The 27,113-nt window shown below is 40.4% G+C and overlaps 1 protein-coding gene across 1 annotated transcript; it reads right to left on the bottom strand.

Annotated features, from left to right (window-relative positions):
- Positions 1 to 6,217: 6,217 nt before the first annotated feature.
- Positions 6,218 to 22,904, bottom strand: idh2 (isocitrate dehydrogenase (NADP(+)) 2). The gene is made up of 11 exons (XM_062042551.1): positions 22,672 to 22,904; positions 14,005 to 14,096; positions 13,478 to 13,643; positions 11,066 to 11,226; positions 10,846 to 10,989; positions 10,431 to 10,567; positions 9,405 to 9,556; positions 9,225 to 9,337; positions 8,939 to 9,036; positions 8,775 to 8,867; positions 6,218 to 6,614 (listed from the first exon to the last, which is right to left on the bottom strand). The coding sequence occupies exons 1-11, from the start codon at positions 22,781 to 22,783 to the stop codon at positions 6,530 to 6,532; spliced, it is 1,353 nt and encodes a 450-aa protein (XP_061898535.1). The 5' UTR covers positions 22,784 to 22,904; the 3' UTR covers positions 6,218 to 6,529.
- Between the last annotated feature and the right edge of the window lie 4,209 nt (positions 22,905 to 27,113).

Genomic DNA, 27,113 nt, shown 5'->3' with positions numbered 1-27,113 from the left:
CTCATATATGCTCTCTTGCTCTTTGAGGAAGTCCAAGAGACCATCAAACCTGCTTGCTGGAGTCACAGCATTCCTGGTGTCTGCTGCATAGATGAGCCATTCCTTTCTGAGAGGTCCTGGGAGTTTCCCCTCAATCGACTTGGTCACGAGTGGGTTTTTGATGGCGCCGGTGTCCCCAAGCTCACTGAGATCTTGAAGTGCCTTCTCCACATCTTGGATTAGCTCGACGACTTTTCGCGGCTGGTTGCTTTTGACGGGTTGCATTCTTTGCAACTCCTCCACTATCTCTATAGCAATGGAAGTCCGGTTGCCATAGTGATTCTCCAGAACACGGAAGATGTCATCGGCAGAGTTATGAGTGGTGAGACGAAGGTCTTTCCTGATCTTGTCCTCAACACTGTCCAGCAATTGGGCCTTCTTCACCTCCTTGGAACCAGTTGGCTCACCTTTTCTCTGGAGTGCTTCCCAGTCCTTTTTCCACCTGTGGAATTCACGTTTGTTTCCAGTGAATTTAGGAAGGGCTGTGGGTTTCAACTTGATGGCTGGTACAGGATGACTGGGAGCAATTGGTTCCCTCCTGACTTCTTCCTTTATCCTTTGTTGTATGAAGTCAGCCTTCTTGGAAACCAGCTTGGTGGTCTGTAGTTCCAGACCTTTTAAGCTTGTCAGAATTTCAACTACTGTGTCTTCAGGGACCCATTGTCTCCACCGACCATGCACCTCCTTTGCAGTCTTTACCAGTCCTACCAGGTGGTTCAGCATGAACTCATATCCATCCAGGTTCATATCCTCCGGTTCCACAGCAGTGGTGCGTCTACACTCATCTGCTGCCAGAAGAGCTATGGACACTTCATCTTTTCCAAACTTATCCCACAGGGCCTTCTGGAGTTGACCTTTGACCTTTACCCGCTTTGACTCACACTCCCTTGAAGTATTATCGAGATGATCTTGTTGCTCTTGGGTGAGTTCAGTTTCTCCATCTTTTAGCTGTGTCAGAAGTTTGGATTCTACCTTGTCATTGGCTTCCATGACTTTGTCAGCTGGTGTGATGAGTGTCTTGAAACTGTCTCTGAGCTCCTCCTCAGACAAGTCATCATGGTTCCTGGTGAGGCTGTTGACAAGGCGGGTGAATGATGCTTTTGCACTTGTCCTCTCGGTCTTTAGCTGGTCAAGCACCTTCTTGTCTGCCATATTTACAGCTCAAGTGGAGTTGGAGTGAATTTGGTGAAATTAACTTTTGAGTCTTTGGTCCAGATCTCCTTTTCCTGGTTGTCCAGTGGGGGATCGGTTTTTCACTGTCAAGTTATGTTTTGTTTGTTTGTTTTATCCCCTAACTTGAAAAGGGTTTTGATTTTTCGACCAGCGGTTACACTGGGACTTCACTCTTTGGTTGAATCCAATGATGAGACAAATCTCTGCTTATCCTTTTATTTTGGACTTGATTGTCTCTTTTTTTCATTGAATAGTTTGTAAGGTGAAAAACCTTTGGAAAAGGTTGACAAATACAAAAGCAATTAGGGACCAATATAAACAAATTACAATAAACCATTTTTTAAAGTAAAAGTGTTTCCAAAAGTACATATACATGACCTTTAACATTTAACAACCTTTTGGCAATTAAAATAAATTCAACATATCAAATCAAAACATCAAAATAATATAAGTCATCTCACCGTCAGCCACCCTGGTCTCTGTAAACAGTTAGGCACTACTGCATTTGGCAAATTCTCCTTCAGCAGTGTTTGCTGGCCTGAAGTCTGAGCTGGACTGCAGACTTAAAAAGGAGTGGATTTGATTGCTTCAGGTGAGAGCCTTCCTGATTACTGATGGTCTTCAGCTGTTGGGAAATGTTGTGTGTAATTCCAGTTCTGTCCTCTGGGGGGAAATGGGAGCCAAACTGACATTTGGACATGAGGCCCTTCTGTTTGGGTGAAGGCTTTGGCCTTGTGTAAAGTTTGCCAAAACAAAAGCATTGTACTTTCAAGTACAACAATGAGTAGATGAGTGTTGTGTGTGTATATGTGTAAATAAATGAACACTAAAATTCAAGTATTTCCGCCCCAACCACGCCCCCCCCCCACCTCCCGATATTGGAGGTCTCAAGGTTGGCAAGTATCATGGACTCACGTGCTGCGGAAACTAGCTCTCCAATCAGCTAAACAGACTGTGACATTTTGGTCAATTTACAAAACTGAAACAATACAAAAAGAATGCCATTGTAAGTTAACAATACTAACACAGACATTTTTAAACGTGTTAGCATATTCGCTAATGCTAACAGTGCTAGCTTGATTACACTACAATAACACGTACAAATATGGGAGAAAACGCTCCTACAGACAACACATGGGACGTTTGAGTAAGTATGACTTGTTAAGAGTAATATTGTAAAACTTACAAACGTTGTTTGGAGTGACGATCAAAGAATCTTTTCGAGCAAAAACGCTATAGACGGTTATGCTTCCGGTAGAAGGAAGGAAACGGGAAGTACATGTTCAACCCGCAGCACCTGCAGTAAGCAAACTGGTCCAAAAGATGGCGCCATAGCAAAAATAATATAAAGTTTAAAGCGTTGGAAAAAAGTTGCAACTTATAGTCTGAAAATACAGTGGTAATTGTGAAAAATATACATCTAAATAAAAAAGCTTGCATAAACCACCAATGGTAACATAAGCTAGCTGGTAAATGTTCGTTTAAAAAATGTTACTTTGAGTAACGGCCCCTTAAGTGAGCTTTGACTATTTTTTTTCTCTCTAAGCTGCTGCACCTTCCCTTTTAAAACTCCTGATCCCAGGTAACAAAAAATATTACAAAAACTTTTTGACTTTTTTTTTTTTTTTACCAGGACAGGAGTCTGCAACATTTTATATCAAATGAACCACTTTTGTCCTTTTTTTTTCTGAGAAAGAAAAGTAGTCGGGAACCGTAACAAATTTAAAAATGTTCTTCTAATTCCACCTGTTCTAAAAACATTTGAAATGAATGCCTACTTTGTAGGAAATACTGACAGGTCGTTTTAAAAATGCATTTAAATATTACATGTTTTTGTTGTATGCTCACTTCTGGTCAAATATCAAGCATAAAAAGGTAAGCTAACGTTATTGGGTCTTTTTATGCAAACCATGGAAAGGAAGACAGTGGGTGTGGAGGACAGAAGAACTGAATGTTATTCATCAGGTGAAAAAAGACATCAGAAAACACGAGAGTGTAACTGACTTGGCAAAACGGTGAATTTCGCTGAATTTCAATGGGAACATTACATTGGAATAATCATACAGTAGGAGCTCAACTTCCAAGCTTAATTGGTTCTGCGATGGAGCTCTTAACTCAAAACACTCGTATCTCAAATCAACATCTCCCATTGAAATGAGTTGAAATCTATTTAATCGGTGCTTACCCAAATGCTTCCTTCGAGCTGCTTCTCCGTCAAACACACCATCAGCAGTCCGGTGTTTAGATATTTTAAACATTCTTAACTGGCGTGCTACACTGCAAATGCTTTACCAAGTCGACGACACACTGTCATGTTTTTAAAGATTTATTCCTTTAATTCAATGACTATCATCCGATTTCTTCATTCCCATGGATGGAATGGGATTGTCGATCTGTAGCTAGAAGCTAATGCTAGCGAGTAAGACCAGATGGTTTTGCTTGCAACTTGCATTTGGAGTTCCGAGCTCCGTCACGGGCCCAACTGAACTCATAAGCTGAGGTACCACTGATCTTCCTTCTGAGAGTTTTCTTTTTTGAGATGTATTGACGGTTAGCGTATTAAAGAAGCCGACGTCCTTCTCTTGAAGCTCATGGAGAGAATGCCAAGAGTGTGCAAAGCAGTAATCAGAGCAAAGGGTGGCTATTTTGAAGAAACTAGAATATAAAACATGTTTTCAGTTATTTCACCTTGTTTTTGTCAAGTACATAACTCCTCGTGTTCATTCATAGTTTTGATGCCTTCAGTGACAATCTACAATGTAAATAGTCATGAAAATAAAGAAAACCCCATTGAATTAGGTTTTTCTCAACTTTTGGCCTGTACTGTGTATATTACTACTTTAAGATTAAAGATTAAAGTACCAATGATTGTCACACACACACTAGATGTGGTGAAACTTGTCCTCTGCATTTGTCCCGTCCCCTTGGGGAGCAGTGGGCAGCAGCGGCGCCGCGCCCGGGAATCATTTTGGTGATTTAACCCCCAACTCCAACCCTTTGTTGCTGAGTGCCAAGCAGGGAGGTTATGGGTCCCATTGTATATGTCTTTTAAAAATAGATTCTTAAAAAACTTTTTTAGACAATATCCAGCTTACTAATATACTGTACATGATCATACATCAGCAGCCAAGAGGAGCTTTTGCAACCCGTTTTGATGTCCCCCCTCATATATTGTTAGAATCGGTTTGAAACGCAAATTGTGACTGAATCGAGAGACGTTTGAGTCCCAATCCAAATATGCATTGGAAGTCATTTGGTTGTGTGGGTGTACCTAATGAACGAGTGAGTGAGTGTTTCATTGTAAGTGCGCTGCAGGTGTGACATGTGAGAAATATGCAGGACACCGCCAAAAAAATCTATCTGAGCCTCATGTTCAAAAGTATATTTAGACAATCCTGATCTCTGTTAACCAAAATAGGCCTGAGAGGGTTTACTGCTCATTTCACTTACTGTGTACTGTGATTAATTCAAATAACTAAGCCTGCAATATGACTTAACACTGGACTTAAGTATTTGTATTACTGTATAATTTTGTAAATAATGGTATCAGTCCTCATTGCACTGATGGTCACGGTCGACTTCGGTCTCTGCATCAACATGTCATCCTTGTGTTGTTTTAAGTCTATGAATGTCATTGTTTCAGTGGAATGTATTAACATGCTATTGGAAATAGAAAAAGCAACCAAAGAATCGAAGGTAATCTTGCAGTTTATGATCCTGCATCTAAAGCGGCCGAGAAGGGACACTGGATTTTCTCAGGTCCTTCTGAAATTGCATTCAAGTTCTCCTCCCTCCCCCATGAAGATGTCTTAAGATTACCACGGAGACCGTGAAGCAGCTTCCCTCCACTCAAAAAGACAAGGATGCTGTATTTTCTCAAATAAATGCAAATGCAGCTTCTCTCCATGGATGAATCTCAACAAGGAATCATCCTAAAAAAAGTCAAGACAGAAATATTAAGTGCCCTCGTGTGCCTGCAAGGCCCCCGCCATCAATCATTTTATGCGGCGGGCTCAAAGTGATGAACGACAACCTCCCAACATGTGACAGGGCCTTGGACCTCGTGGAAAACCATTTTGGAAGCGCTCAATTTATTCAGTTTTAGCTCCCCAAAAACCTCAAACAAGTGCAATCTCCATTATTCATACATCAAAACAAGTTAATATTCATTAAAATGTATTCTGTATCAGGGGTTCTCAACTTTTTTGACCAGGGGGCCCAACTTTTCCACTGCAAAAGGGCCCATGGCCCAGTCAAACATTAACATGGAAAACGTAAGCTTACTCTTGATTTTAATCATGCTCAATAATTATATCCGACCTACTTACAACCTTTTCAGATGATATGAAACCATTTAAGTAATAACAATATTAAGTCTTAGGTCAGGCTGATTAGAAATATATATAACCAAATATACTGCATAGGAAAGGACTAATAACTGGCAAAAAATGTACATTAAATTATCCATCCAGCCATCAATTTTCTACCGCTGGTCCCTTTTTTGGGGTCGCGGGGGGTGCTGGAGCCTATCTCAGCTGCATTCGGGCGGAAGGCGGGGTACACCCTGGACAAGTCGCCACCTCATCGCAGGGCCAACACATATAGACAACATTCACACTCACATTCACACACTAGGGCCAATTTAGTGTTGCCAATCAACCTATCCCCAAGTAATTATGTTGGGGTAAAATAAACTAAATTAACGCATATGTTCAACTAAACTGTCAGTAAAATTAAAGTGCAAATTAAAATACAGCTTTCATTTTACTCATATTTTTTGCGCAGAAGAAACTTCTTACTTTAGCTACAGACGTTTGAGATTGTCATGACTGCCACAAGTGGTAGAAAAGTGTATTACAACAGACTACAGCCGCAGCACTATTCTATTTTAAACTTTGTATGCGGGATGTGTCCCAGACACTACATTGACAAGACTACTACAGAAGAAAACTTGACTGGTACTGGACATGAATGGTTAGGTTTTCAAATACCTTCCAATACGCCATGTGGGTCAAACAACAGGGTTTATTGGCAAGAACGGAGGATATAAGCTGCAGTCTTGCCCGAGGCATTACACAGTATTGAATACAGTACTTCACATTACAAAAATAAAACCTTGCAAGGCATTGGACAGAAGATGTTGAGGAGGCAACTCAAGCCTCTAATAACCTAATAGAAGACTACATCATTCTATAGATAACATCCTTCAGGTGTAAATGCATGTGACTTGAGTGACCTTTTAAGTTAAAAATGAGGTACAAAAACAGAGTGACAATGCCATCTCCATGTTACAGCTTGAATCTTTTCTTCAAATCCTTCACTTGCCAAGGGCTTTGTCCAGGTTTGTCTTGATGGCGTCAAGGAAGTCTGTGGTGTTGACGTAGTGCTCGTTTAGCTTAACGCTGTGTGAGAGAAGATAGAGAATACATTTATTTTTTGAATCAACATTTACTCTTTAAACATACATTTGATTGAGGGAATGTTCTGAACCCCTCTTTCAATATTAAGCAGAATAATGCTGCCTGGAAAAGTTGTACCATGGGCTTCTCATACAGTAGCCTTTCTTAAAACAGCAGACAAGTGGAGACAATCAAGAGCGCCTCTGCTGGTTGCAACCTAGTACTACACTGAATTCCACAGAACCAACCACATTCTTCAAAGTTTACATATTCTATTAAACCTATCCATGGCCATACCTAAACACATCAAGAATGAATTTTTAAAAAATGTGTTCGATAGAACTTTTTCTCTCTCTTCTTTGTTGGAAGAAAGCAGAAGTTGCAAAGTAAGGTTGGTTGTATGAACAAAGGCACTAGATCTGTTAACCGAGCAATGCAGGAAGTGATCACTGATAAGTGGGAGTGACAAGGATAATAGCCAGTTAAGCAACTGTATCGACGCTCATGTTTGGTTGCGCCATCTTGTTGTCTCGCGGTTGATTCTTTATATGGAGTAAAAAGAGAAACTGAAAATGAGTGCTGCAGAGAGCAAATACATTGTGGATAAAACAGGAAAAGTCAACTCGACAGTACGGCAGTTTTTTGGATTCAAAGAAGAAAAAAACGGTCATAGTCAGACCAATGTGTTCTGTAAATTATGTACGGCACTCGACCCCACCAAAACTGGTGATAACACACCACCTTAGCTGCGCTCACCTTTGAGAGCACAGCCATAACTTCCTGGCAATAAGCCTGCAGAAAATAGTTCTCAGGTTTCTCCAAGTTTACATTTTCACGGTTTGCACCATTTTGATACACTTTAAGTATTTCTTATTCTTACACCTTAAATTAAGGTTATTAAGTGCTCAATGTGATTTTAGAATTTTGATTACATTAAGTGTTTTCCGTAGTTGTGTTGACTTTTCTGCCTTGATAGCTGAGGGGATTATAATCTGACAACGTTTACATTGGAAAAAATTTTTGGACCATAAAGCGCACTTAAAATCCTTTCTTTTGCTCAAAACTCGACAGTGCGCCTAATGAAAGGAATAAGTTTGGTTGAGCTTACCCACCTTGAAGCCATTTTATTTGGTACATGGTGTAATGATAAGTGTGACTAGTAGATGGCAGTCAAACATAAGAGATACATGTAGGCTGCACTATGATGGCAATATGACTCAAGTAAACACCAACACTGTATATGTTCCATTGAAAATATAGAACATTACACACAGTGCTCAAAAGTCTATCAAAATGTTTTAGTACGACTTTGGTAAGCTATGAAGCCGCACTGCTTAATGTGCTTCAACATACGAGTATTATTATGGTGTGTGTATAAGGTAAGACATTATCTGGCGTTTTGTTTTGCAATATTATGTAAAAGCAACTTTCTTATCTTCTGGTACCTGCTGATCAGTATTTGAGATCTGCATAAATTCTGACAAAATTGAACGCGTCCGCCTTTGTAGTCTGTGGCGACGCCGTAGTTGATCAGCTTCTTTTTCTCTATCTTCTTGTTATGGGGCATTCATCCTCCGCTGTTGCTATTTCTAATATAAAGTAGTGTTAAGTTCTTATATCTGTCAGTAAACTCGCCATGAAAGCGCTAAAACATACCGGTGTAGTGCGTTTACACTATTCACCCAAGGAACTTCAGTTAGAGAGTTCCAGTGGGACAGTTTTTCACAGGACACATTTCCGGTGTTGTTTCCGGATGAGGAGATCCGTTATTGATTTAAGTAAAGTCTGAATGTCATTAAAACGGTTAGCTCCATCTTTTGACACTTCTATTCCCATCCTTGCACGCTACACCGCTACAACAAAGATGACGGGGAGAAGACGCTGCCGAAGATGAGCCACGTAAATAAGACCACCCACAAAGCGAATGTCAGAAAGCGATTTAAAGATGATCTGTAAAACATAATCTATGCAACATTTTGACCAAAGAACCTCAATTACATGTTATGTACACCACAGGAAGTGTTTTCAATTTATTTTTATTGGGTAAAAATCTAATGAATATGACAGAATATTACTAGAAAAGAAAAAAAAAAGGCTGCATTTGCCTGTTCATTTAGTTGCATTGAGCAGATAGGGATCTATAAAGTGAGGAGAGAAACTTACTTGGACAGTCCGTGGATGCAGCCAGCCAAGTCCTTGGTCATGGTACCACTCTCCACAGTCTCTACGCACACACGCTCCAGAGTCTGAGAGAACCTGATGATTACAACAATATTAGTATCCTAAATCATCCCAGCTTCCCATGACTTGTAAGATTAAATTAGTACTTGATGAGGTCAGGGTTGCCATCAAGTTTGGCACGATGCTCCAGGCCTCTGGTCCAGGCGAAGATGCTGGCAATGGGATTTGTGCTGGTTGGCCTTCCCTGAAAGCAACACGGGGGACTTAATTATTGCTCTTAACTTACTCCTACACAAAATGCATTATTTTGGGTATCACACAAACATAAAACAATATTGGGTGACCGATCTTAAATTGACCACATGATGGCAGTATAACTCCTAAGACAGTCTCAGGTAGGTTCAACAAGACAAGCATATGACATTTACGAACCTTCTGGTGCTCACGATAGTGCCTGGTCACTGTGCCGTGGGCAGCTTCAGCCTCAATAGTCTTGCCATCAGGGCACACCAGAACTGATGTCATAAGCCCGAGAGAACCAAAACCTAAGAAAAAAAAAACAAGTCAAAAATTAGATCCTGCTCCGAGAGCAAAATACTTGAACTAGGTCACCTTGAGCAATGATATCAGACTGAACATCTCCGTCGTAGTTTTTGCAGGCCCACACAAAGGCTCCGGAAGACTTGAGTACCTGAGCGACCATGTCGTCAATAAGCCTGTGCTCATACCAGATCTTCAGTTTGTCAAACTCAGGCTTATAGTTCCTTTGAGGGAAAAACAAACAAACATAGTTGAACGCATTTTCTGGGGAAAGTATGCTAATAATCTTAAGCATAGCTTCAGAATTCAGAATGTAGAGCTCAACTCCGGAAGGAAGAAATGCTTAGCTGGTGGTTAATTTCTTATTGTATTCATTAAATTGCATTGTGTTTTTGTCTGCAATGTTAGAACAGGATATAAACAAAGTATATACACTTTATCTTAAGAACTCTTTCGGCCCTACTGACTCCAATTATAACTGTTATTTTCTAACAGACTAATCTTGGTATATTACTATGCTTTTCATGAAAACCAAGCAAGATGAAATTGTTTTGGTATAATTGCGCTTCTTTAACATGAGCATAATTTTCAGAGCTTTGATGAGCGTAAATGAGTAAACTGCCATTAAAAAGCTGAAATCCAATGAAAATGATATTGAGCATTTATATAGAACATGGCAGATTGAGACAAAATACCCAACCAAGTCCTGCTTGCTTTCTCTGTCATTCTAGCAAAGTAAAAAAAAATTTTTTTGTCATGTCTACTGTATCAAAATCAATGTGTTAATTGACTTATTCAAGGCTGTAATTTCCAAACCTCAAATATTCCACTCTGCAACTTATTCTTTGAAATATTACAGATTTCAAGCATTGGAAAAAAAAATTAGCTGACTTTTGACACGTATAAGGGGTACTTTTGGACGTGAAGACAAAGTGTGTATAGTCCATTTTAAGGTTGCACAAGGGTTAAAAATGTTTTATGATGTGACAACTAATCTTAAAACAAAATGTGTATTGTTTACTGTGGGCATGTTTCTAAATCTGAACAAAATCATTCTGGCCCTCTGTACATTTCATCTATATAGTGCATGTGTCTCACTTTTCGAAGATGTCCTGGAAGATGTCTTTAAACCTGCCGTCGTATGCTTTAAGAATGGTGTTCTTTGTGCTCATGTATAGTGGCCATTTCTTGTTAATGGCGTACTGGAAGCAACTGTGTGCAAAGCCTGTGATCGACTGCAGAGAGAGAGAGGAAAAAAAGAAGCAAACAGTTCTTGAGTGCAGTAGTTTTATCAGTTGTAAAGGTTGAAAACCTTCCACTTGACGGGTGGAAAGTTATCTAGTCTGACCTGTGATGTTGTTAAACCAAACAGAGTGCTTCTGATAATGGTAAAGAAAACAGGCGGAACAGCTCAGTGTTTGTAAAATGGATGTGTGTACTATAGACCCTAAAGCCACTTATCAAAAACAGGCGTGGCTCAGGAACACATTGAATGAGAACGTAATTATCGCACCTCATCTGTATTGTACATTCCCATTCCACAGCCACCCGCGGGGAAGTCGTACACCTCCCATTCCTTGCCTGCGCTGCCATCAGCAGGCGAGAAGACCATCTTGAACTTGCCAGGCTGGTCCACAACAAAGTCTGTTGCTCTGTACTGTTGGGGGGTGATACAGATAGTCTCACATTAACTCTGTGCACACAGGAAAACTAAGAGCGACGATGAAAGGTACCTGGTCACCAAAAGCATGTCTGCCAATAGTGATGGGCTGCGTCCAGCCGGGGACAAGCCTGGGAATGTTCTGGCAGATGATTGGCTCACGGAAGACGGTGCCACCCAGAATGTTCCTGATGGTGCCGTTAGGGCTCTTCCACATCTTCTTTAAGTTAAACTCTGCATTAACAGTGATCAGGGAGTAAAAACTACTATCAGTCATTTGTACTCTGACTGTACTCTGTCGTGTATAAAACATGATGGTTATAGTATATTATTTTAACAGGGTGATAGGGGTCCCCACATCTGCGTTCCCCTCCAAGGTTTCTCATTGTGCCATTTAGGTTGAGTTTTTTTCTTGCCCTGATGTGGGATCTGAGCTGTGGATGTCATTGTGGCTTGTGCAGCCCTATGAGACCCTTGTAACTAAAGGCTATATAAATAAACTTTGATTGATTGATTGATTGATTGAAGCTAGCTTAGTGGCTAGCATTGCTTCTGGTCAATCTCTCCCCGCTTAGTTTTGGGGTTTTGTCAGCACTAGTTACACATTTTAGAACCATCTGTATCACTTTAACATATTCAAATAACCAACATTTGGATGCTTGTCCAGTGATTTTGAATCGCCCACAACCGAATTGCAATGCATCAAAGAATCAAACGTTTACCCCTGCTCATATCTCCACTGCATATTTAGTGCTCTATACATTTGTTAGAACAAATTTTATACCTAAAAAGGCATATTTGATCCAAATGTTTTATATTATACAGTACATTGTGTAATCTTATTATAGCTTATAACACATTTAAAAATACTTCTATAGATTTTATATGTGGAAATCTTAAAAACCTCCAATACATATAATTCTAACCTACACCAGGGATGGGCGATAAGGCCTAAAATTTGTATCGCAATATATATTGCATTCTTCTGCGAGAACGATATGTAATCACAATATATTTGGCATATCCATTTCAAAACGAGTTACAAAGGCTCCTAATTTGGCTGCGGACGTATCCATCCATCCATCCATTTTTTACCGCTTTTCCCTCTCGGGGTCACTGGGGTGCTGGAGCCTATCACAGCTGCACTTAGATGGAAGGCGGGGTACACCCTGGACAAGTCGCCACCTCATCACAGGGCCAACACAGAGATAACCTTCACACTCACATTAACACTGTAGGGCCAATTTAGTGTTGCGTATCAATATGTCTTATGCAGTTACATATTGCATCATTTCCAGTTTTATTATTTTCTCAAAACTATCAATCTATTTGCTAATTTATTGTTAGTATCTGGTCACTTTCGGTCGTAACGTGTTTCTAGCTACACTTCTGGTACAATGTAACAAGCACTTACTCCCCGGTTTGATATTTTAAACCAGTTTTGGCAAATGCCACAAATTTGGACATTGATCCAATACCAAGTAGTTACAGGGGCAGTATTGGTAATACTTAACATTTTAAAGATCAAATGATTACATTTGACAAAATTAGTCAGACAGCTCTGATTTAAATAATTCTGTTTTTGACCAAAAAGCCCTCTAGTGTGTAGTGACTTATTTCCTGAGTTTGAAAACTTTTTTTTTTTTAATAAACAAATATTAATATAACTGCTGTAGTATTGACATACATAGACTACATGTACAATAAAAGCATATTCAATTATTTTCCATACTGATACTATTTTCAATATTGTTACTGTTGATATTTCTATCAAGCCACCTACCTCGGTTTACATTCATGAGTTCTATCTTAGCGGTTAGCATATCCTCTTATGGCGTGCAGTGTAGCCTGTTTAGCTATTACTTCGCCTCTAGTGATATTTGTTTTGGTTGCCATCTTGGAGGCGAGAATTGCTGACTTAAGTGGCTTTGCACTGTGGAGAAACGTTAACTATATCATATATTGTGCAACTCTAACCTAAAATACCATATAATACATTATGATATTACAATCATATTTCTGATGTTTATCAAATCTACTAGCAGTTTCTCCCTGGGATAAACTTCATATCGCAGAAAAGATGCCACATCTTCTGTTGGTGGATATGAGTGGAGGAAACAGTTTTAAGAAATATGCTGTAAGTCAAGAAGATACTTCTAAACTGAATCAAATATTCTGCTGTCAGCACATGAGGACTGAGCAGTTAAAATCCATCTTTAATGAACCACCAACTCTTTCAAACCCATTGTTAAGAATGATGACAGTAGCTGAGAAGTAAGCCATATCAGTCTCTTATCAGCACTTAGGTTTACACGTGTGCTGTACCAGTGAAGTGCAAAGAAAAAGGCATTTGTTCGCGCAAGGGAATTTTCTCATTTCAAGCTACACCCACATTTGTGTGACTTCATTCACTGCTTTGAGTAAGCGGTCAATAAAACATTTCACAACCCAGTGATATATGCACTTTCAACCGACTAACACAAACCTTCCACTCTGGCTTCGTCAGGCGTGATGGTGGCACACTTCACTGCCACATTGTACTTCTTTGTGGCCAGGGCGGAGTCTATGGTCACCTGGTCATCGGTCTGGTCACGGTACGGCAGCCCGAGATCATAATACTTCAGTTCGACATCGACATTGGACAGGATCAGCTTCAGAATCACAGCAGCACGCGCAGGGAGGAAAAAAGATGTGCATTAGAAACTCTTCAAGCTTTGGGAATTGTGAGTTATAATTCTAGAATTAAGTTCTATACCTAATGTTAGTTATTTATGTTTGTGCGACTGGAAGAATACCCCTAAATGCTGATGTGGTGCTCATGCTCCATCTGCTGCCTGAGATAACTTGCCAAGTTACTGAATGAATCATCACTGAAACCCCGCCTCACACATTTTACACGCATGCTCTCCGCCTACCGCTAACATCCACGTGTCAGTCTGCTTTAAAAATAGCAGAGTCAGAAACTGGAGCCTCGACACACACTACCAGCCTCTTGTGCCTCTGTTGTCTCACCTTCTCCTTGATGAACTCCCAGATGATCCTGGTCATCTCATCCCCGTCCATTTCCACCACGGGCTGGGCCACTTTGATGCGTTTGTCGGCATCTGCCAATCACAGAGGAAAAAAATAGCTGTTCAACCGGATGGGAATGCTGAGGACACCATTGTCGCTTTCTTACAGAGATTTTGCATAATACTATAGCTCCTTCAGTGACAGTAGTTTCAGCATTTTGAACCGGATATCACAACAGTGCATGCTTTCACACCCATCAAATTATCTCAACATTTAGTCATGACGTCAAACTCATTTGTTTTTTGTTTTGTTTTTTTTACACAACAGGGCGATCTGTGACGGAAACTTGTACACTATAAAAGACACAACTTAGGTCACATCATATGGTGTTAGAATGTGTATTTTAATACAGTGTCTTTCACCCTAACTTTAACGACGTCAAAGCAAGGGATTGTTCTACTGTTCCAATGAACCCCAGCATTTGCATTGAATGGTCAAAAGAGATCTCTTTTTTTAGCTGATGACTTCTTATCCTGAGACAAATCAGCTTATCTGATTATGTTCTGATGTTAAGTAATTGAATCAATTAGCATGGGATTGAGTTATAGAGTCCGAGCTGGAAAGCGACTCTTGGCCAGACATATCCAGTTATCTGACCTTATTTGCGCAATTAAAATAACCTGTAAATTATTTGTCTTTATCTCAGGCACCACCTTTCTAAATTAGAATTAGGGCTGCCAAAGTTAACGCATGTGATTAATCACAAAAGCGCATTAAATCATAACTTGACCGCAAATGCTGAAAGGCAGCGCGGGTGGTTGTACGATGAGTAAGGAGACTCAGGTTGGAAGATTTTGCTTCAAAATAAACACTGACAGGACTACAAATAATCCTGTTACCAAATAAATGACCTTGCATTCAAGTAATACATTACAAAATGTTCATGTGTGACTTTCTGACAATGAAATTGCATTTGTGTCCAAATATTTGGGTCTTTTTTTTTGTTATTAAAATTATGGCAGCAAGTAATTTACTGTGATTAATCTTAAATAATCCAAAATTTAATGTGTGATTAGTTTGTTTCAAAACGCTAATCATGTTCACAGCACTATTTACAATAAAAAAAACCCTCAACACAAGGTGGAAAATTGCCTGGTGAAATTCATCCTATTCTGTGTAACTGATGTTCACACAGAACAACAGGAAAAAACCCTGCAGTGCAAGAGAGATAAATAACATCCTTTATGATTTCCTTTGACTTTCAGCCGACGAATATATAAAACATGACATTATTTGGAAGTAAATAATTTGCTTGATGCAGCACTTCCATGCCGCTGGTGCATACTACTACATCTACTATAAACAAGAAAACCGAGCTAAAGTTGCCTCGCACTACTATTCCCTGCACTTCTGACAATTTGTCAAAAATACTACTTGCAGAATTGTTTTACTAAACATTTGTTTAAGGTGGCCCGTCACTATTAAATTTGGACTGCCACCGAAAGATTTTAAGTCTCTTTAGATTTAGTTTGTTTGCCTTTGCTCACAACCACATCATTATGCTTAACACAACCAATGTGTGAATGATGACGGAATGACTGTAAAACACTTGGAGTGTCTAAAAAAGCCCTATATAAAAATCCCCAATTACCGAATATTAGCCTCACCCACTAAATTACAGGGAAAAAATATGTGTCCATATATTAGCTGCACCAGATTATAAGCCGCATATATATACATTGTGAATGGTGAGTTCAAACCCTGGCCGAGTCATACCAAAGACTATACAAATGGGGCCCTACCTCCCTGCTTGGTACTCAGCATCAAGGGTTGGAATTGGGGGTTAAATCACCAAAAATGATTCCTGGGCACGGCACTGCTGCTGCCCACTGCTCCCCTCACCTCCCAGGGGGTGAACAAGGGGATGGGTCAAATGCAGAGGACAAATTTCACCACAATTAGTGTGTGTGACAATCATTGGTACTTTAACTTTTTTAAATGAGTTATTTACACAAAGATTAAATGTTTATTTACATACCTTAATTGTTTCCAAACAGTTTGTAAAACAGCAGTAGACTAGCTGATCAAACAAAACAGAAGCCATCATCATGAACCCACGAGCTGCAGAAGCTAGCTCTCCAATCAGCTAAACAGACTCAATACCTCAACGGTGACGTATTGCTGAGTTTACTTTGGAATTTTTTAAAACTGAAACAATACAAAAATAATACAGTTGTAAGTTAATAATACTAAAACAGACACTTGTAAACATGTTAGCATATTAGCTATTGCTCACAACAATTGCATCATATGCATGAAAACACTCCCACAGACATCACACCGGGAGATTTAGTAATCATAAACAGATTTAGTTATACTGTAAAACTTAAACGTTGCTTGTAATGATGAATTTGGAATCCATATAAGTAGAAATGCTTTGACGGCTACAAGACCGAACGGTACTCCGGTTGAAAAATAAAAAGCACTAGTAGAAGGACACTGCAGCACATGCAGTGAGCGAACTCGTCCAAAAGATGGTGCCATATCACAAACAATAAAACACCTCATCGTATTTTCTTGTTTAAAAAAAAAAAATCCTTATGACCCCAGCGAAGAAAAAGAAATGGGTTCAAAGTGTAGGAAAAAAGTAGCGGCTTATAGTCCAGAATTTTCGGTAGTCATTTCAATTCCATACACCTCATACCACAGCTGACATGACTGTGCCATGGTAGACGTCTGCTTAGCAAAAGCGAGGTTTTAGAAGGTGCACTCACAAGTATAGGGCTCTATGATTTATTTGTTAATAGAATAGCGGACTGAATCACGGAACTGCTGTCATGAGGAGAAGGAAGGTTTGTCTGGAAAAATTATGTGTCCCAGACCATTAATCCCTGAAATACACAACAGTTGCTACAAAATTAAACAATAACAAAGTAGTCACTTGAAACACCGGCTAAGTCTGCAAACAAACTACAGAGCTAATAATGTTGGCCAAGACAACCCATAAACAAGCATATGCAAGCGTAATGTACTAACAGGACGGGAGCCGTAACTTGAGAGGCAATTTAAGTTTCAACACAGCCTCAAGTCATTTTTACTCAGACGCCACGCCGTCAAGCGCCGTTAAGAACAGCAGCACAACAACCGTGCTGTGCGCAACATCCGGTCTGACTGCGCTAACCAAATAAGGGTTTCAAAAACATACCTTAAATAAGCACACTGTACTAGGGCTGAGCGACATACCAATATTAAGTATAACACCGGTATATTTTAGAAAGCGGTATATATTTGAGACAATACCATCTGATGTGCCTTTATTACGACAATTTGCACTTCTCCATGCCTGATGGGCGAAGCACAGGGCGTCCTCTTTAGCTAACCCCGCCACTTGGGTGTTTATGGAGGCTCCTCTCTGACACGCTGTGCCTCATCCAGCCATCCATTTTCTACCGCTTGTCCCTTTTGGGGTCACGGGGGGTGCTGGAGCCTATCCATCAAACCTTAATTAAATATGGCGCGCACTGCTGACTTGTCGACTTGTGAGTGATACAGTGCTTTGGTCAGCGACTGCGTTTGGCTTTTGGCGAGTGACTACAGTTTTATTTACACACACACCAATTTGCTTGCGAACATTTATCTCTTCTTGTAGCGACTTTATCATTAATCTCATCTGTTTATGATGTTCAATTGTGATAGCGACGTAGAACAGAAGCTAATGATAAGTCCTCTCTGCTGTTTGCTCGGTGTGTAAAATATTTAACTACAACTTCGTTTTAAAATTGTTCCTACCCATAGCCTGTGCGGACTAAGGTACTGTAGTATAGCGGCTGGGTAGCTGAAAAGTAGCTTTATTAACAAAATGAAAAAAATTGCTTTGACAGTAACAGTTAACTTATTACTTTTTAAAGAATAAACACATTATGTTATTAATTACAACAAAAATAATCTGAGTGCGCTCAACACTGGTTATCTAGCCATAAACCACAAAGGCAATCTTAAGCACTTCCAATAATGTATTGCATCAATGAATGTAAGCATTTTTGTATTTAATTAGCTAACATTTTATTCATTACACAAAAGGCACACACTATTGTGGTAAAATAAGTAAAAGGTAAACAACTTAAAACAATTTGGATAAAAATAATTCTATACGGCCCTACAAGCATTTTTCGCCGCACAAAATAAAACCTACAACACTCCCAATTCAATCACGTCATGTTCTGTTATTAAGCAAGCGTTAAAATCCATGTAATGTCTCATATTTCTTATGAAAAACCAAAAGGATCAGTTTTACCCATTCACACAAAGTAACAAAGTTTTGCCTTATAGCCAATTATGCAAAGCAGAAAACGCCATTCAGTGCACCTGTGGTGAACTACAAACGTCTAAAGCTTTATTCGGCTCTTACAAATGAAACTGAACCAGGTAGTTTGTCCATAATCCTGCCAGCAGACAGACTAATAAATCCCCCGGACGCAAGTGAAACGATTAACCTTATATAAGTAATCTTGTTAGGGGAAAGTGTTGTGATCTGTGCGCATGTGTTCTCTCTCACATGTTAAATGTTTCAGTGGTAGCCTGGTCTTAGTTTGTTCATCAGGTGAATTTTTGACGCAAGTGTTTTTACACCTACTCTACATTGAGTAGCAAACATTCCTGCTTAGTGTGTGAAAGTTCAACATGGCCAATTACAAAACGTACAAGAGAAGACGCACAACAGGATCAAGTAATTGAAAAGACTCCTGCTGGTTCACATTTGACCCTCTTGAAGCCATGGGAACACCTGTCCAAACAGCCGCTGCTCAGTTCTCATGCCGCTAAGGTGAGACACACGTCAGCGGACAGCAGTACCAAAAATTACCTCACAGCATAAAGTGTTAAGTGTCGATTTTATGAGCAGTTGGAACAAATGACAACAGATCATGGGACAAAAGAAACCATCTACAATTACTTATTTTAATTTCTCGACTGTAAAACTTTTATTTGCAGTACTTTTTAATTGGAAATTGTGTCTTAAATGTTGTTTGTGCTACATAGCTGTTTGTGTAAAACCTCTCGCTGTGCGGTTTACAATGAATTCATCAGTGATATGAATGCTGGTTGAGCAGTTTGTTGTGTTGTGCAATATACATGCTAACAACTGCCCATTTTTGTGGGTCAAGAGCTACGTTTTCCTATTCACTAACACACTGCAAATCATTTATTTATTTTTTTTTAAATACATGTTTTCAAATTACAGAAATAATCCATCAAATTAATTGTCAGCTCTTTGCGGTTTACATTAATCAACGACCCAGCTATAGTTAGAGCATAATTATATAAAATTCTACTTTGTGCATCTTGTATTTCCATCATTTACACCAGTGGCTATTTACAACACGCAACTAATTCACATGATCATTAGCATTCTAATATTAGCATGCTGGTTTTACAGGTATACACTTTAGTGTCAAATATTTTGTTACTTGACGGATGATACCTGTTGATATGCTTAGATAAGTTAGTTTTTATAGGTATACACAGGGTAATATATTTTGGTACTTCATGCATGTTACAACTAGGACTTTAGCATGGCAACATTAGCATGCTGGATTTTTAAACCAATTTAGCTGGTATTTCACTGATGCCAACTTTAAGCATGCTTTTATTAGCATGTAAAGCAATCATATTTCCCCATTGTGGAATAAATAAAGTCTATCCCAAGCATAGTACTGTTAGCATGCTAGCTTTTTTTTTTTTTAAATACATTTTGCTTTTATTGCTGACCGTTTACCTTTCAGTTCAGCTTTGGCGCGTCAACATTCACATGAAATTTTTATCGAAATTGCATGGTTCTATTTCTTTGGGGGGGGGGGAAATCTACATTTTACTGGTTTTGAAGGTAAAAACTAGCAAAATGACCCCCGCATCCTTTAATTTGCCAATCTGTGGCCCTCAGCGGAAAAAGGTCGAGCACCCCTAATATACACTAACATGTGTGGCGCGGTGCATCACGGATAAGACATTAAACCCCCCTTGGATCCTCATCGCTGGTCTCGACTAACCTAAATCCGCCACACGTGGGACTATTCCATCACTATGCAGAGAGAAACGGGGAGGCGGGAGGGTGGAGGGGCTGAGTGTGTTACGTAACTGTGGATGTATCAACACAGCAGGCTCTGCAGGGCGAGCAAAACAAAGTCGTGCGGGCCTGCTTGCCATCTTTTGCAGGTTTAAAATTGGAGGAAAGGCCGACTCGTGGGCAAGACGGTAGCAGTCGCTGTTCAGCGATGCCGGCATTTCAACAGCTGTCAGTGCCAACATGCTTGAGTTGAAGCCTGAGTAAGAAAAGGTCACCTTTGCTTGTCCTTTCTGGTTAACCTTTAACACACAGACAGCAATTTGTATACAATCCAATATATTAGTGGTAGGCTATAGAAATACAATATAATGCTGCACATAGACGGCACATGTAGGAGAGCGTTGCATTTACAAAAAGATACACTGGCAGGCCCTGCGATGAGGTGGCGACTTGTTTTCAACGGCTGTACCCTGCCTACCGCCCAAATGCAGCTGAGATAGGCTCCAGCGACCCCAAAAAAGGACAAGCGGTAGAAAATGGACGGATACACTGGCAAACACGTCTCTCTGCTGGTCCACTACTACTTCGACATTACCGTATTTTTCAGATTATAAATCGCAGTTTTTTTTCATAGTTTGGCCGGGGGTGCGACATATACTCCGGAGCGATTTATGTGTGAAATTATTAACACATTACCGTAAAATATCAAATAATATTATTTATCTCATTCGCGTAAGAGACAAAGCAAATGTCAGCAATCGTCACACGTCAACCAATAAGAATTTGGTGGGGGCGGGTCATGGCAGAAGTGCATTGTGCGTCATGGCAGAAGTGCATTGTGGGTCATGGGATGCTCACTGCTACTATGTCCGTAGCTATTAAAATGGATCATTTCCACATTAGCGGTAACTTATAAAAACTGAGAAGGGCTGAACAAAAATGGCACCGAAAAGTAAATCATACTGCAGATTACAAGCTGGACGTAGTGAAATATGCATCAGAAAACGGCGACCGAGCGGCAGAAAGAAAGGACGCTAGCGGCGCATACCAGGAGCGACAACGAAGAAGAAGATTTCATCGGATTTAGCGATCAGGAGTGACAGATTGTTTGGTAAATGTATAGCATGTTCTATAGGTTATAGTTATTTGAATGACTCTTACCATAATATGTTACGTTAACATACCAGGCACGTTCTCAGTTGGTTATTTATGAGTCATATAACGTACACTTATTCAGCCTGTTCACTATTCTTTATTTATTTTAAATTGCCTTTCAAATGTCTATTCTTGGTGTTGGATTTTATCAAATAAATTTCTCAAAAAAATGTGACGTATGTATGTTTTTTCCCTTCTTTATTATGCATTTTCGGCCGGTGCGACGTATACTGCGGAGCGATTTATAATCCGAAAAATACGGTATTCACCTACTGCACAAGCATTCTGTCAGCTGATACCCACGCTTTTAACTTTAATAATAATAATAATACCTGGGATTTATATAGCGCTTTTCTAAGTACCCAAAGTCGCTTTACATGTTAAAAACCCATCATTCATTCACACCTGGTGGTGGTAAGCTACTTTCGTAGCCACAGCTGCCCTGGGGTAGACTGACGGAAGCGTGGCTGCCAATTTGCGCCTACGGCCCCTCCGACCACCACCTATCATTCATTTAACATTCATTCACCGGTGTGAGTGGCACCGGGGGCAAGGGTGAAGTGTCCTGCCCAAGGACACAACGGCATACGATAGGGGGACCAGAGCATTTGAAAGTCCGATTGCATTGAATGCATCTTGGTCGACTTTACCATGAATTGATTACGTGGACCCCGACTTAAACAAGTTGAAAAACTTATTGGGGTGTTACCAATTAGTGGTCAATTGTACGGAATATGTACTGAACTGAGCAATATACTAATACAAGTTTCAATTAATCAATCAAAGCCTTGCAATGCAGATATCACGTGACTGAGGAATTATAAAAGCAACCATTTGTCGTCAAATAGCTACGACAAATACAAAATGTGTTATCATTCAAGCTGAAATCAGCGGAATTGACGCCCCAAGTGTGTATTTAAAAAAACCAAAACCACTTTCTAGGACACCGGCGGCCATTTCTGTCCGCCGCAGTCTGACCTTGGAGAGGAAACTTTCCTGTAAGTAGCTATAAAAAGATGACCGTCAATTAAGCCTTCGTCAGCTTTTATTAGGGTTGGACTAGTTTTTAATGACAATGCCTTTTTTCGTCGACATGAACAAAGACGTACGATGTAGCCACTAATTAACGCCAACAAAAGGGGTACAATCAATAGGACTGATGTCGCCATTCGTGTTTTAATCTCGGACAAAGGACGCCTCCCCTCACTTTCTATTCTTAGCCCTCGTCTATCGGCGTCGACAGCTAGTCGAAGATAAAACACGTATGCGTCAATTCGATGACAAAAAAAAAAGGTCAAATAACAAAAAGTGGAGACTTATAATATAAAGCTAGCGACTAGCTGGAGAGGTTAGCATGCTCGCAAGTCGCCACCGGCGTCTAACGGCTGCTACATTCTTCACTCATACACGTTAGCTTAGCATTGCTAAACCGGCTTCCACAGTCCACTCACAGTTTCTTTGTGGCTGGCACTGAGCAGCCGCCGGGGCGAGCACAGCCGGGTTCCTGGGCAAGGCTGCAGCAGACCTCGACAGAGAGGAGAGGACTTTCAGATATCCTGCCATGTCTCCCCGGGACCCCGATCACTTTAGCAGCTTAAACACGAGAGAGAGGGGAGATGAGAGAGGAGAGAAGGCGCACAGAGCCGCACTGCAATATAGTCAGCTGTAGCACCGCCCCCTGGCCCTCCTCCCCGGCTAGACGCGCCAAATTCTACGTCAAACGCACCCAACCAGGGAAAAGGGACAGGAGCAAATAAGGACACCCCATTAGATACACGTGTGTCATGATATCGGCCTAAGAGGTGACCGCGATATACATTTCCAAGATATGTGATTGATATTGTGACTTTTCCTTTAGTTTCATGGTCACAATTATTATCAGTAAAACAGAACATCAATTTTAGGCAAATATGTTATTTGTGAATAATATAAAAACAAATACTACAGGTGCGCAAAAAGTCAATTCACGTCCGATTAGATTCTTATTAAAAAACAAATTAAAAAAAGAAAAGGTGACACTTTAAAAGTTAAAGTACCAATGATTGTCACACACACTAGGTGTGGCGAAATTATTCTCTGCATTTGACCCATCACCCTTGATCACCCCCTGGGAGGTGAGGGGAGCAGTGAGCAGCAGCGGTAGCCGCGCCCGGGAATCATTTTTGGTGATTTATCCCCCAATTCCAACCCTTGATGCTGAGTGCCAAGCAGGGAGGTCACGGGTCCCGTTTTTATAGTCTTTGGTATGACTCGGCCGGGGTTTGAACTCACAACCTACCGATCTCAGGGCGGACACTATAACCACAAGGCCACTGAGTAAGGTGGCCTATACTTTAGTATGGGGAACGAATTATAAGTAACAAATACTTAATTATGAGTTATTTGGACACTAGGGGAACATATTGTAAGTAACAATGACTTAATTTAGTGTTATACGGTTAGGGTTAAGGTTAGGGTTAGGGCCATGCAGAATAAAGCATTAATAAGTACTTAAAGGCCTACTGAAACCCACTACTACCGACCACGCAGTCTGATAGTTTATATATTTATGATGAAATCTTAACATTGCAACACATGCCAATACGGCCGGGTTAACTTATAAAGTGCAATTTTAAATTTCCCGCTAAACTTCCAGTTGAAAACGTCTATGTATGATGACGTATGCGCGTGACGTCAATCGTTGAACCGGAAGTATTGGTACACCATTGAATCCAATACAAAAAGCTCTGTTTTCATCTCAAAATTCTACAGTATTCTGGACATCTGTGTTGGTGAATCTTTTGCAATTTGTTTAATGAACAATGAAGACTGCAAAGAAGAAAGTTGTAGGTGGGATCGGTGTATTAGCGGCGGACTACAGCAACACAACCAGGAGGACTTTGAGATGGATAGCAGACGCGCTAGCCACCGACCTCACCTTGACTTCCTCCGTCTCCGGGCCGCCGACCGCATCTATGATCGTCGCTCCGTCGATCGCTGGAACGCAGGTGAGCACGGGTGTTGATGAGCAGATGAGGGCTGGCGTAGGTGGATAGCTAATGTTTTTAGCATAGCTCTGTAGAGGTCCCGTTGCTAAGTTAGCTTCAATGGCGTCGTTAGCAACAGCATTGTTAAGCTTCGCCAGCCTGGTATATCAACCGTGTATTTACATGTCCATGGTTTAATAGTATTGTTGATTTTCTGTCTATCCTTCCAGTCAGGGGTTTATTTCTTTTGTTTCTATCTGCATTTAAGCCCGATGTGCTATCACGTTAGCTCCGTAGCTAAAGAGCTTCGCCGATATATTGTCGTGGAGATAAAAGTCACCGTGAATGTCCATTTCGTGTTCTCGACTCTCATTTTCAAGAGGATATAGTATCCGAGGTGGTTTAAAATACAAATCCGTGATCCACAATAGAAAAAGGAGAAAGTGTGGAATCCAATGAACCCTTGTACCAAAAAATGTGAGCACATTACACCAATTCTTAAATCCTTACAATGGCTCCCTGTACATCAGAGAATTGATTTCAAAATCCTCCTGCTCACATATAAATCACTACATGGTCTCGGGCCCAAGTATATCACTGATATGCTCCCACTATATAAGCCCTCTAGATCACTAAGATCTTCTGAGACCAATCTGTTAGCGGTTCCCAGAGTAAACTCAAATCAAGGGAGAGCATCATTCAGTCACTATGCAACAAATAGCTGGAATAAACTTCCTGAATATGTCAGACTCTCCCCAACTCTGACTACTTTTAAAACTAGACTGAAAACTTTTATGTTCACCTTAGCTTTCAGCTAAATCTTTTAACTTTTAACGTCCGCACTGTTTTTATTTTTATTGTCTGCATTTTAATTTTGCTTTTATTTTCTTTCATTTCACTTTGTTGTCTGTGAAGCACTTTGATTCTGCCTTGTGTATGAAAAGCGCTATACAAATAAAGCTGCCTTGCCTTGCCTTGTACCTAAGTTACGGTCAGAGCGAAAAAAGATACGTCCTGCACTACACTCTAGTCCTTCACTCTCACGTTCCTCATCCACAAATCTTTCATCCTCGCTCAAATTAATGGGGTAATCGTCGCTTTCTCGATCCAAATCGCTCTGGCTGCATTGTAAACAACGGGGAAATGTGAGGAGCCTTTCAACCTGTGACGAAACGCTACTTCCGGTACAGGCAAGGCTTTTTTTTATCAGCGACCAAAAGTTACGAACTTTATCGTCGATGTTCTCTACTAAATCCTTTCAGCAAAAATATGGCAATATCGCGAAATGATCAAGTATGACACATAGAATGGATCTACTATCCCCGTTTAAATAAAAAAAAATCATTTCAGTAGGCCTTTAATCATGACTAATTAAAGGCCGACTGAAATTTTTTTTTTTTATTTAAACGGGAATAGCAGATCCATTCTATGTGTCATACTTGATCATTTCGCGATATTGCCATATTTTTGCTGAAAGGATTTAGTAGAGAAAATCGACGATAAAGTTCGCAACTTTTGCTTGCTGATAAAAAAAGCCTTGCCTGTACCGGAAGTAGCGTGACGTCACAGGAGGTAATATTCCTCACAATTTTCCTTTGTTTACAATGGAGCGAGAGAGATTCGGAGCGACAAAGCGACGATTACCCCATTAATTTGAGCGAGGATGAAAGATTCGTGGATGAGGAACGTTAGAGTGAAGGACTAGAGAGGCAGTGATGGACGTATCTTTTTTCGCTCTGACCGTGACTTAGGTACAAGCTGGCTCATTGGATTCCACACTCTCTCCTTTTTCTATTGTGGATCACGGATTTGTATTTTAAAGGCCTACTGAAACCCACTACTACCGACCACGCAGTCTGATAGTTTATATATCAATGATGAAATCTTAACATTATAACACATGCCAATACGGCCGGGTTAACTTATAAAGTGACATTTTAAATTTGCCGCTAAACTTCCGGTTCGAAACGCCTCTGAGGATGACGTATGCGCGTGACGTAGACCGGCGAACACGGGTATGCCTTCCACATTGAAGCCAATACGAAAAAGCTCTGTTTTCATTTCATAATTCCACAGTATTCTGGACATCTGTGTTCGTGAATCTGTTTCAATCATGTTCATTGCATTATGGAGAAGGAAGCTGAGCAAGCAAAGAAGAAAGTTGTCGGTGCGAAATGGACGTATTTTTCGAACGTAGTCAGCCACAACAGTACACAGCCGGCGCTTCTTTGTTTACATTCCCGAAAGATGCAGTCAAGATGGAAAAACTCGGATAACAGAGACTCTAACCAGGAGGACTTTTGACTTCGATACACAGATGCCTGTAGAGAACTGGGACAACACAGACTCTTACCAGGATTACTTTGATTTGGATGACAAAGACGCAGACGTGCTACTGTGAGTATGCAGCTTTGGCTTCTAAACATTTGATCGCTTGACCGTATGTGCGCAACTTTTTTTTGCGTATGTACGTAACTTTTTTAAAATATATAAGCTTTATGAACCTTGGGTTAGGTGAACGGTCTTTTGGGCTGAGTGATTGTGTGTGTTGATCAGGTGTTTGAATTGTATTGGCGTGTTCTATGGAGCTAGGAGCTAGCATAGGAGCTAGGAGCTATAATAACACGTACCGTACCGTACGTGCGCGTCACGTACGTAACTTTTTAAAAATATATAAGCTTTATGAACCTTGGGTTAGGTGAACGGTCTTTTGGGCTGAGTGATTGTGTGTGTTGATCAGGTGTTTGAATTGTATTGGCGTGTTCTATGGAGCTAGGAGCTAGCATAGGAGCTAGGAGCTAGCATAACACGTACCGTACCGTACGTGCGCGTCACGTACGTAACTTTTTAAAAATATATAAGCTTTATGAACCTTGGGTTAGGTGAACGGTCTTTTGGGCTGAGTGATTGTGTGTGTTGATCAGGTG

The sequence above is a fragment of the Entelurus aequoreus genome, linkage group LG03 (genome assembly GCF_033978785.1).
Source record: "Entelurus aequoreus isolate RoL-2023_Sb linkage group LG03, RoL_Eaeq_v1.1, whole genome shotgun sequence".
NCBI lineage: Eukaryota > Metazoa > Chordata > Actinopteri > Syngnathiformes > Syngnathidae > Entelurus > Entelurus aequoreus.
The sequence above is the reverse complement of the archived record's forward strand: the minus strand, read 5'-3'. Positions and strand labels throughout refer to the sequence as shown.

What these genes read in the sequence shown, in the direction of transcription:
- idh2 (XM_062042551.1), bottom strand. Translation starts at nt 22,783, where the DNA reads ATGGCAGGATATCTGAAAGTCCTCTCCTCTCTGTCGAGGTCTGCTGCA. An exon ending in GAATGTACAATACAGATGAG is followed by an intron (nt 10,568 to 10,845) that starts GTGCGATAATTA and finishes CTCTCTCTGCAG; the next exon opens with TCGATCACAGGCTTTGCACA. An exon ending in ACTATCGTGAGCACCAGAAG is followed by an intron (nt 9,037 to 9,224) that starts GTTCGTAAATGT and finishes TGTTGCTTTCAG; the next exon opens with GGAAGGCCAACCAGCACAAA.